This window comes from Mandrillus leucophaeus, unplaced genomic scaffold, assembly GCF_000951045.1.
Source record: "Mandrillus leucophaeus isolate KB7577 unplaced genomic scaffold, Mleu.le_1.0 Scaffold39, whole genome shotgun sequence".
Lineage (NCBI taxonomy): Eukaryota > Metazoa > Chordata > Mammalia > Primates > Cercopithecidae > Mandrillus > Mandrillus leucophaeus.
In genome coordinates this window covers 5,556,467-5,566,495 of record NW_012104142.1, presented here as the reverse complement: position 1 = coordinate 5,566,495, position 10,029 = coordinate 5,556,467, and the positions used below count along the sequence as shown (strand labels likewise).

General features: G+C 50.3%; 1 protein-coding gene and 1 long non-coding RNA gene across 4 annotated transcripts in view; one reads left to right on the top strand and one right to left on the bottom strand.

Moving 5' to 3' along the window:
* Positions 1-248: 248 nt before the first annotated feature.
* Positions 249-10,028, top strand: LOC105547511. Its single transcript, XR_001007232.1, has 6 exons — positions 249-425; positions 5,294-5,416; positions 6,316-6,366; positions 8,888-8,998; positions 9,686-9,770; positions 9,874-10,028. It is a non-coding gene; the product is annotated as an uncharacterized LOC105547511 (long non-coding RNA).
* Positions 4,435-10,029, bottom strand: part of PLAU (plasminogen activator, urokinase) — a 10,042-nt gene continuing 4,447 nt past the window's right edge. For all 3 annotated transcript variants that reach the window (XM_011991162.1, XM_011991160.1, XM_011991161.1), the window contains 7 exons: positions 8,865-9,039; positions 8,582-8,673; positions 8,205-8,424; positions 7,836-7,981; positions 7,021-7,179; positions 6,538-6,686; positions 4,435-5,546 (listed from right to left, as the gene is read on the bottom strand). In XM_011991162.1, coding sequence (XP_011846552.1) covers positions 5,370-5,546; positions 6,538-6,686; positions 7,021-7,179; positions 7,836-7,981; positions 8,205-8,424; positions 8,582-8,673; positions 8,865-9,039 — 1,118 coding nt within the window. In that variant the 3' untranslated portion in view covers positions 4,435-5,369. The remainder of the gene's footprint in view (positions 5,547-6,537; positions 6,687-7,020; positions 7,180-7,835; positions 7,982-8,204; positions 8,425-8,581; positions 8,674-8,864; positions 9,040-10,029) is intronic.

The window sequence follows — 10,029 nt, the reverse complement described above, 5'->3', positions numbered from 1 at the left end:
GAGGCAGGAGAATGGCGTAAATCCGGGAGGCGGAGCTTGCAGTGAGCCGAGATCCGGCCACTGCACTCCAGCCTGGGCGACAGAGCGAGACTCCGCCTCAAAAAAAAAAAAAAAAAGAAAGTAAATTAGTGATTGTCTAGGGCTGAGGGGGTTAGGGAGAAAAAGGGAGTGATTGTTAGTGGGTACAGGATTTCTTTGTGAGGTGATGAAGTGTTCTAAAATTGGTTGTGATGTCTCACAATTCTGTGAATCTACTAAAAACCATTGCATTGTACACTTTAAATGGTGCCAGACATGGTGGTATGAGCCTGTAATCCCAGCTACTCAGGAGGCTGAGGTGGGAGGATCACTCTGGCCTAGGAGTTTACAATCAGCCTGGGGCAGAGAGCAAGACCCTGTCTCTAGAAAAGAGAAAGAATAAATGGGTAAGTTGTATGATATATGAATTATATCTCAATAGAACTGATTTTTTTTTTTTCTTTAGAGACAGGGTCTTGCTCTGTCGCCCAGGCTGGAGTGCAGTAGTGCAATCATAGCTCACTGTAGCCTCGAGCTCCTGGGCTCAAGCAATCCTCCCGTCTAGGCCTCCCACAGTATTAGGATTACAGCTGTGAGTCACTGTACCTGGCCCAGAAATGATTTTTAAATACACCTCAGCAACTCCTCTTACTTCATCTAATTCAAAGGGAGGGCTTAGTGTTTCCTGCTGGGAAGGATGGTGGACCCAATGGGAGTGAGTATGGAGGGGTATATGCCGGGGTGCAGCTGCTACCAACTTGGGAAAGATAGGGCATACGTGGAATGCAGGCTGAGTCCTGTTAATATAATGGGCTGAGAATACTTCAGAAAGAGGGGTTCTGGTGAAAACGGAAACCACTTCAATGAAACCAGGTTGCAACAGAAATGCTGAGGTTACGGTGAGAACAGTGAAGTTTTACTTTGAAACCAGTGGCTGAGTGTGGTCTCCTCACCTGGTCTGGGAATCTTCTAGGAGGAAAGAATTGTTATCTAGGAGACGGTTAAAATTCTGATAGACGAGGCTGGGTGCGGTGGCTCACGCCTGTAATCCCAGCACTTTGGGAGGCCAAGGTGGGCGAACCACGAGGTCAGGAGTTCGAGACCAGCCTGGCCAACATGGTGAGCCCGCCCCCATCTCTACTAAAAATACAAAAATTATCCACGTGTGGTGGTACACGCCTGTAATCCCAGCTACTGAGGAGGCTGAGGCAGGAGAATCACTTGAACCTGGGAGGCAGAGGTTGCAGTGAGCTGAGATTGAGCCACTGCACTCCAGCCTGGGCGACGGCGAGACTCCATCTCAAAGAAAAGAAAAGAAAAGAAAAAGCACAGTGCTTGATCATGGAGGCACTAGTAAGAGGCAGTCTCTGGAGTGAGAATCTGGAGCTGTGAAACTGGTTGCTGGAGAAGCGGCTGATGCCTGCTCGCCTGGGGTGAGATCTATTAGGCAAAGAGACAGCAGCTGACTAGGGGTCGAGGTGTTGGCTGGGAAATGGCCTGAAGATTGTTAACAGCCTCATTGCTTAACCCTGCCAGTAGGGCTCATACTTCCTGTTTTCAGTGTCTCTGAGCCCTGATGCTGGAGCTGCTCAAGTTTGAACAAGATCTTTCTTGGCCCCTTAGGGGAAGGCAGAAGCTGAGCGGCCACTCCGCCTGGGCAGCTTCCTAGCAAGTTTCCACTCCCACAAAATGGTGCAGTTCTGAGGTGGGAGAAGGGAGAGGTTCCCATCTGATCTGATACTACAAGAATTTACTTAGCTTTGTAATAATAACCACCGTTTTTATGCTTTTTTTAGGTGCCAGTATTATGCTAAGGGACTTATGAACTCATGAATCCTTTTTGTTGTTGTTGTTGAGACGGAGTCTTGCTCTGTTGCCCAGGCTAGATTGCAGTGGTGTGATCTCTGCTCACTGCAAATTCCACCTCCCAGGTTCAAGTAATTCTCGTGCCTCAAACTCTCGAGTAGCTGGGATTACAGGCATGTGCCGCCACGCCCAGCTAATTCCCCCCCCCTCCCCCCGCCCCAGTAGAGACAGGGTTTCACCTTGTTGGTCAGGCTGGTCTCAAAATCCTGACCTCAGGTGATCCGCCTGCCTCGGCCTCCCGAAGCACTGGGATTACAGGCCTGAGCCACTGCATCCAGCCTTCATGAATCCTTATAAAAACCCAGGGAGGTAGATTGTATCATCTCTTTTGTACAGATGAGGAAACTGAGGTGCAGAGAGGCTAATAATTTTTCTCAAGTCACACAGCTGGTGTTAGATTCTAGTTCAGGCCACCGGACTCCAAAATCCATCCTCTGAACCACTGCATCAACCTGTGTAAAACAGCACACTAGATGATGGAGATCGAAAGTCGAATACTAATCCCAACACTTTGGGAGGCCGAGGCAGGCAGATCACCTGAGGTCAGGAGTTCGAGACCAGCCTGGCCAATATGGTGAAACCCTGTCTCTACCAAAAACACAAAAATGAGACAGGTAGTGGTGGTGCATGCTTATAATCCCAGCTACTTGGGAGGCTGACGCAGCAGAATCGCTTGAACCTGGGAGGCAGAAGCTGCAGTGAGCTGATATTGCGCCATTGTACTCCAGCCTGGTGACAGAGAGAGACCCTGCCTCAAAAAAAAGAAAAAGCCAATATTTGGAGTTCTTATCCTCTAAGGAAGCACGGTCCAGAAAGCCTCTAACCAGGGAATCCAGGAGACCTTGTGCCACCAAACCCCGCTCAGAAAACGGGCTGTTCATGCAGAAAACTCATGCTGACCATATCTGGAATTTTTCTGGGCCCTTCATATATTCTGACCAATTGTCCCCCAAGGCTGTCAATCAGTGGTGCATGTCAGTAACACCCAGGGAGCTTTTCTAAAACCACGAGACCTGGCACCAGCCCTGACCTGAATCACAATCTCTACAGGTGGAGTGTAGGTGTGCATATTTTAAAAGGTCCTCAGCTGACTCGATTAAGAAACGCTGCCCAAACCCATTAACACAGCTTGGAAATTCTAATTTTTGATACCCAATTATCTCTCAACCTGCCTTCTATACCCCAGTTTTTCAGAACTTGATGTTTTGTTCAAAATATATGGTCACCCCCATTAGGACATCATCCTGCTTTGAGATTCTGGGCCCCCTAATCATAGCATAGCAATGGCTGGTCACAAGCTCTGTCAACACACTGGGAAAATTCCAGCATCAGCCCCACACACAGATGATGGGGAATTATGTTTTCTATTTCCTGAATGCCACAGACTCAAGCTGGTATTCTGGATAAGCAATTTTCTTCCTTCCTTCCTTCCTTCCTTCCTTCCTTCCTTCTGAATAAGCAATTTCCCCCTTTCCCTTTCCTTCCTTCCTCCCTCCCTCCCTCCCTCCCTCCCTCCCTTCCTTCTTTCTCTTTTCTTTTTTTTGAGGCAAAGTCTTCCCTCTGTCGCCCAGGCTGGAGTACAGTGGCGCGATCTCGGCTCACTGCAACCTCTGCCTCCGGGGGTTCAAATGATTCTCCTGCCTCAGCCTCAGCTCAGCCTGTAGCTGGGATTACAGGTGCCCACCACCACACCCAGCTAATTTTTTTGTATTTTTGGCAGAGATGGGGTTTCACCATGTTGGTCAGGCTGGTCTCAAACTCCTGACCTCAGGTGATCCACACACCTCGGCTTCCCAAAGTGCTGGATTACAGGCATGAGCCACCGAGCCCAGCCAGCAATTTTCACTTACAGGTCATCTTCTTCTTCTTCTTTTTTTTTTTTGAAACAGGGTCTTGCTCTGTCGCCTAGGCTGGAGTGCAGTGGCACAATCATAGCTGACTGTAAACTTGAACTCCTTGGCTTATGATCCTCCTGCCTCAGCCTCCCAGGTAGCTAGGACTACAGATGTGTGATACCACACCTGGCTAATTTTTTTTATTTTTTGCAGAGACAGGGTCTCACTAAGTTTCCCAGGCTGGTCTCAAACTCCTGGGCTCAAGCAATTCTCCCACCTCAGCCTCTCAAAATGTTGGGATTACAGGCATTAGCCACTGCACCAAGGAGAACCAAGGTGTTCTCCTTGGTTGAGGTCAGCTCAAGGATTGTTGGGGGCAGAGGGAAGAGAATGTTGTGGAGTTAACCCTAAAGAAGACCACAATGTACAGCTGTACAAGATGTGCACTGCACAAAGGTATCAGGCTAAGGAGGCAATTGGGAGCTGACACTAAGCCTGCACACTACTTTCACAGCCATGGGATTGTGGTTTGGGGAAACTTCGTATACCTTAAGTGCTGCGGTGGCCCTGCCCTACAGCTCTCCTAACTTGTACCTCCCAAAGCTCCATTAAGTCCAGAGATGAAGTCCCATAAGAAACTCTGGGGTGCAGTCCACTTTTGTTATTTTCTCCTTTTTATGTACTCCAACACCTTCCCATGCAAGCATCAGGGAGATTTGTCATCAGAAAAATCACATTTTATTGATCACTTTTATTTAAAATTACAAAAATATAAATAAAAATAGTGAAATATAAATATTCAGCGTACAGGAGTGGTCCTCACCCCACTCAGTGAGGATTGGATGAATTAGGCTAAAAGGAAGGGATAACTGGCCAAGAAAGGGACATCTATGTGAAAGTGAAACTGAGACAGTGCTGGTCACAGGTCATACTGCAGAATAATACATTCCCAGGCACTATCATGTGGGGGACCCAAGAGGCCCCAGGAGTGACCTATTACCTCTCCAGACAGACCACTCTATGTGGCATCACAGTCCACACAATTTAAGGAAATATCTAGACTTGCAATCAGATACCAGCTCTTACTCACACTTACACTCACAGCACACACACAAGTGTGCAAACATACACACACATATATATTTCCTGATACATTCATGGAATATCAGAGCCCTGCCCTGAAATCATTAGTGTCTCTACTCCCCAAACTGCTGCTCCTATATTGGCTAAGCGCCCTCAAGAGGCCTCAGCTGTTACACTTCCTAATTGGGAAATTATTCATTTCTCAATCATGGGCCTTATGAATGCCCACCATCAGGGGAGCTGGCTGTCCCTTCACCCATGCACAGGAGATGCCCTGCCTTTTTTAACTCCTGCAGGCTTCAGTCCAGAAAAAGACAAGTTGCTGGTCAGTAACGTCTTGAGTCAGGACCACCCCTCCATCCTGGCCAGAGGGGTCTGGGCGGCCAGCACCCAGGCCTATGCCTGAGGGTAAAGCTATTGTTGTTCGCCCTGGTGGGTGGCACAGGAAAATCCATCTGTGCAGAGCCTGTCTTCCCAGTCTCTTCTTACAGCTGATGGAGATGACTCTACTGCAAAAATGACAGCCAGCAAGAAAGTGGGTCGTGCCCGTTTCCTCCCTGGGGACCCTCAGAGGGCTAGGCCATTCTCTTCCCTGGTGTGACTGTGAATCCAGGGCAAGAAGCATGAGACTCTCGTGTAGACGCCTGGCTTGTCCTTTAGGGCACATCCACGGCCCCAGCTCACAATTCCAGTCAAAGTCATGTGGCCTTGGATGGAACAGACAAGGGGTCCCCCTGAGTCTCTCTGTGAAGCCAAAGACACAAAAGATGAGCCCTAGAGAAGTGAGGAGGGGGTTTCTGATCCCACCACCCAACCATACCTGAGAGAGGGAAGAGTTTCCCAGTCAAAGTCCTTAGTGACTTCCCATTTTCTTTCTTTTTTTGGGGGGCAGGGGGAACAATCTCCCTCTGTCGCCCAGGCTGGAGTGCAATGACACTGTCTCGGCTCACTGCAAACTTGCCTCCTGTGCTCATGCAATTCCCATGTCTCAGCCTCCTGATTAGCTGAGATTACAGGCATGTACCACCACACCTGGCTAGTTTTTTTTTGTATTTTTAGTAGAGACAGGGTTTCACCATGTTGGCCAGGCTGGTCTCAAACTCCTGGCCTCAAGTGATCCACCCACCTCAGCCTCCCAAAGTGCTGGGATTACATGCATGAGCCACTGTGCCTGGCACAGCCCCATTTTCTACCATATCAAGTTTAAAATCCCCTGCTTGGTTTTAAAACCCCTGTCGTCTGCTGCTATTCCATCCATACTCCCAGACCCTACTTTTCCTCCCCACCCGGAATATGCTAGCCTCCTACTCAGTTTTGTATCTTTCAACTGAAACACCCTCCTTTCTTCCTTCTGCCTCTTCAAATGCCTATCAAGTCACATTTCCTTTAAAGCCTCCCCTCCCTGACCCTCAAGTTGACACTCACCTCCCTCTCCTGAACACCTGATCATTTATAGTTCACAACGCACCCTGGGCACTGAGTTACATTGTCTTTTACTGTTTCCTCTTTCTAGGATCTCGTGCCCCCAGTCTTAAGCGACTAGCACAGAGCTGGGATTTTTTTGGTAATGTTTGGTAAACACACAAGCATTGGTTTAAACCCTCAAAGACCTGAGCTCCTGATTCTGGCTACTTAGGGCTTTGGCTAGAGAGAGACACCCCAAAGCTGGCTGGGACAAGCCCAGGAGTTCTGGGGAGATATGGAAGAGATGGAGAGAGATGCTTAGAACTCTCACCTGGCAGGAATCTGTTTTCCACTGTGGGTCAGCAGCACACAGCATTTTGGTGGTGACTTCAGAGCCGTAGTAGTGGGGCTGCTGACACTTCTCGTGGGAAACCAGCTTCACAACAGTCATTTTCAGCTGCTCCGGATAGAGATAGTCGGCTAAGCGAAGAAAACAGGGAGGCATTTGCGTCAAGATTTATCTGTCCACTGGGAGTCTGCCAGGGAGGGGAACCATAAAGTGTCTCTACCAGGGAAGGCCCTTATTCTTTTCCATGCAAATCTGAGCCTTTACTCCACCTATAGCCCCTACCATCTATTTACCTTTGCAGCCCATCACTCCCTAAACAACAGTCCTCATCCATCCCTGGACCCATCTGCCACCTCCTCAGTGCTCCCATCTCTAACTCTGCAGTCTTCCCTTGATCATGCTGGGCTTGCTTTCAGGTCAAAACACTCCCCAGGACCTCCTAAGTCAGTCCCAATTTTCACTTACTAGAATTCTCTCTTCCAAAGCCAGTGATCTCACAGCTTGTGCCAGGAGGGGGATCGTTAGGATCGTTAGGATCATTAGACATTGAGGGCAGGCAGATGGTCTGTATAGTCCGGGATGGCTGCGCACACCTGCCCTCCTTAGAACGGATCTTCAGCAAGGCTGGGGGAGGACAGAGGATGAGAGGAGAAAGATCACTACTGGTTAGGTGGTCCCCATCTGTCCCCTTCAAGTACCAAGGAAGTAGCTATGTCTATCCCTAGGTCAGTCATCCAGGGAGGTCTGCTGGTCGCTTATCACCTGGAAACCTCCCCTGCCCCATGCCCCAAGGGCTTTGTTACAGGTGTTGAAAAAGTCTTGGATGGCCAGAGCCACTGCATACACCTTTATAGGTAGTTTCTGCAAAAAGTCCCAGGTGAGGTAGTTAGGCTGGAATCCAGCCCAAAGCTCCATTCTCCAAGTTCTACATCCCAACACAGACAGAGGCTACATTCCACAAAGGAAGGGGCGTCTTTTTCTAATTCGTATAAACAGGGCATTCCCAGCCCAAGCCATATACCCACAGAGCCATTTCCACTCGCAAGAGGCTACTTGTTGGGGAAATTCAGGGTCTCTCCACAGGAGCACCGGACCCCTCAGACTTTATGGAACTCTTCCCCACCACCTTTGTCATGTATATTGTCATGTATATTGAGGCTTCAAGGTCCCCCACCCCACCCCTGCCCCACCAGACAGCTTCAACCTCAGCTCCGGTCTCTCCCTGGGTCCCACTCTCCCCAAGCCATCATGGCCACAGCAGTCGCGGGGTTCCCCCTCACCAATGTCGTTGTGGTGAGCAAGCGTGTCAGCGCTGTAGTCCTCATGTAGGATGAGGTTTTCCACCTCAAACTTCATCTCCCCTTGCATGTTGGAGTTAAGCCTTGAGCGACCCAGGTAGACGATGTAGTCCTCCTTTGGGTGATTACTGTGGGAGAAGAAATCCATCAGACAGCCTAGTCCCATGAAATCCTGCCACTTCTTCCTTCCCTCCCTAGAGGCCTCAAAGCATGACTTGTCCCCAAGGCCATGGGCTGCAAGGAGAGGGGCAGACGAGGGAGAAATGAGGCGGAACCCTTTGCTGGGAAGGAGAAGGGGATGTGTTTGGGGTGGGGCAGAAGAGTCAAAGAGGAGAAACCCCAGGGTCGTACATGAAGCAGTGTGTGGCGCTGACCACCCAGCAAGGGCTGATGAGGCTGCCTCCACACATGTAGGAGACAGAGCCGCTCCGGTGCCTCTTGTAGATGGCTGCAAACCAGGGCTGGTTCTCGATGGTGGTGAATTCTCCCCCAACAATCTTAAAGCGGGGCCTCAGAGTCCTTTGGCCACACTGAAACTGTAATTCTTCTGGAGGAGAGGAGGGCTTTTTTCCTGGAGGACAAACAGAGGGATGTCTTGGGGAGGCAGTTAGGAGAAAGCATCCCTCTCGGGCGCCCCTCACCTCCTCAACCCTCCTGTGATGGAATAAGGGGACATGCGAGTTTGTCCCCTTCCACCCCACTGTCATCAGCAGGTCAGTGATGCTCACCATCTGCACAGTTATGCACCATGCACTCATGGACACGCTGCTTTAGGCCGACCTGCACATAGCACCAGGGTCGCCTCCGGTTGTCTGGGTTCCTGACAACACAGAAAGATAGGGGATGTCATTCCAACCCAGAGGGCCTTCCCTGCCTCCTCCCCTCAGGGAAGACTCAACCAGAGACTGCACTTCTCTCATGCTATGGCCGGCCCTCTGGGAGAAGGGGATGGTAACAAGGTTTCTGGGAAGCTGTGGGGAGGACTCTTGGTCCTTGTTGCCCCCACCTCACCTGCAGTAATTGTGCTTCCCCAGGCCCAGCTGAAGAGCATCAGATCTGTGGGCATGGTATGTTTGCTGAAGGACGGTGGCAGAGTTCCAGGCCAGGCAGGACCGGCCCATGGTGTCAGTGCTGGCCCTTCCTCGGTAAAAGTGACCATTCCCCTCATAGCAGGTTTTTGACTTATCTACGAGGGGACAGGAGGATGAGAGAATGTGAGAAAGAGAAGGACGTTCCAACGAGCTTTTTTTTTTTGAGACGAAGTCTTGCTCTGTCGCCCAGCTGGAGTGCAGTGTTGTGATCTCAGCTCACTGCAACCTCTGCCTCCCAGGTTCAAGCGATTCTCCTGCCTCAGCCTCCCAAGCAGCTGGGACTACAGACATCCACCACCATGCCAGGCTGATTTTTGTATTTTTAGTAGAGGCAGGGTTACACCATGTTGGCCAGGCTGGTCTTGAACTCGTGACCTCAAATGATCCACTCACCTTGGCCTCCCAAAATGCTGGGATTACAAGCGTGAGCCACCACGCCCAGCTGCCAACGGACATTTTAAAGATGATGTGGTTTCAGACCTGCCAGAAGACTGAACAGGTTCTCCTTCCAACCGCACCTCACATTTGTGTGGCCATTGCTTCACAGGAGTGTGTGTGTTTATGCTTGCCACATAGGGATGAAGATGTCACCCACCCCACCTCCAGCTCCTAACTCCTGCCTGCTCTTGCCTCCCACCCATCCCTCCCTGTCCCCAAATTTTTGGTGCCCCCTAACTCCCAGTTGCAGTGGAGATCCCCATACCTATCTCACAGTGCTGCCCTCCGAATTTCTTTGGGCAGTTGCACCAGTGAATGCTGGAGAAGTACTTATTGGACATACATGTTCCTCCATTTAGACAGCCACAGTCTGCTGGAGAGAACAAAGGTAGGGTAAGCCAGGGGGAGTGGAAGCCCTAAGGGCTGGGGCAGCCCTGCAGCAGGGGTAGGGAGGGGATGTCCCCAGAAGCTTTCCCAGGATGTCTGTACAGCCAATTGTTGTAGGGGTGGATACTCACATGGAACTTGAAGTTCACGGCTGCCCTGGAAGAGATTCGGGAGGAGGCTTCATCAAAGGTCCCATGCTCCAGGGACTCCAGGGTGAGGGTAAACTGGACCCAGTCCCAAAACCCACTCTTCCTTCCCTC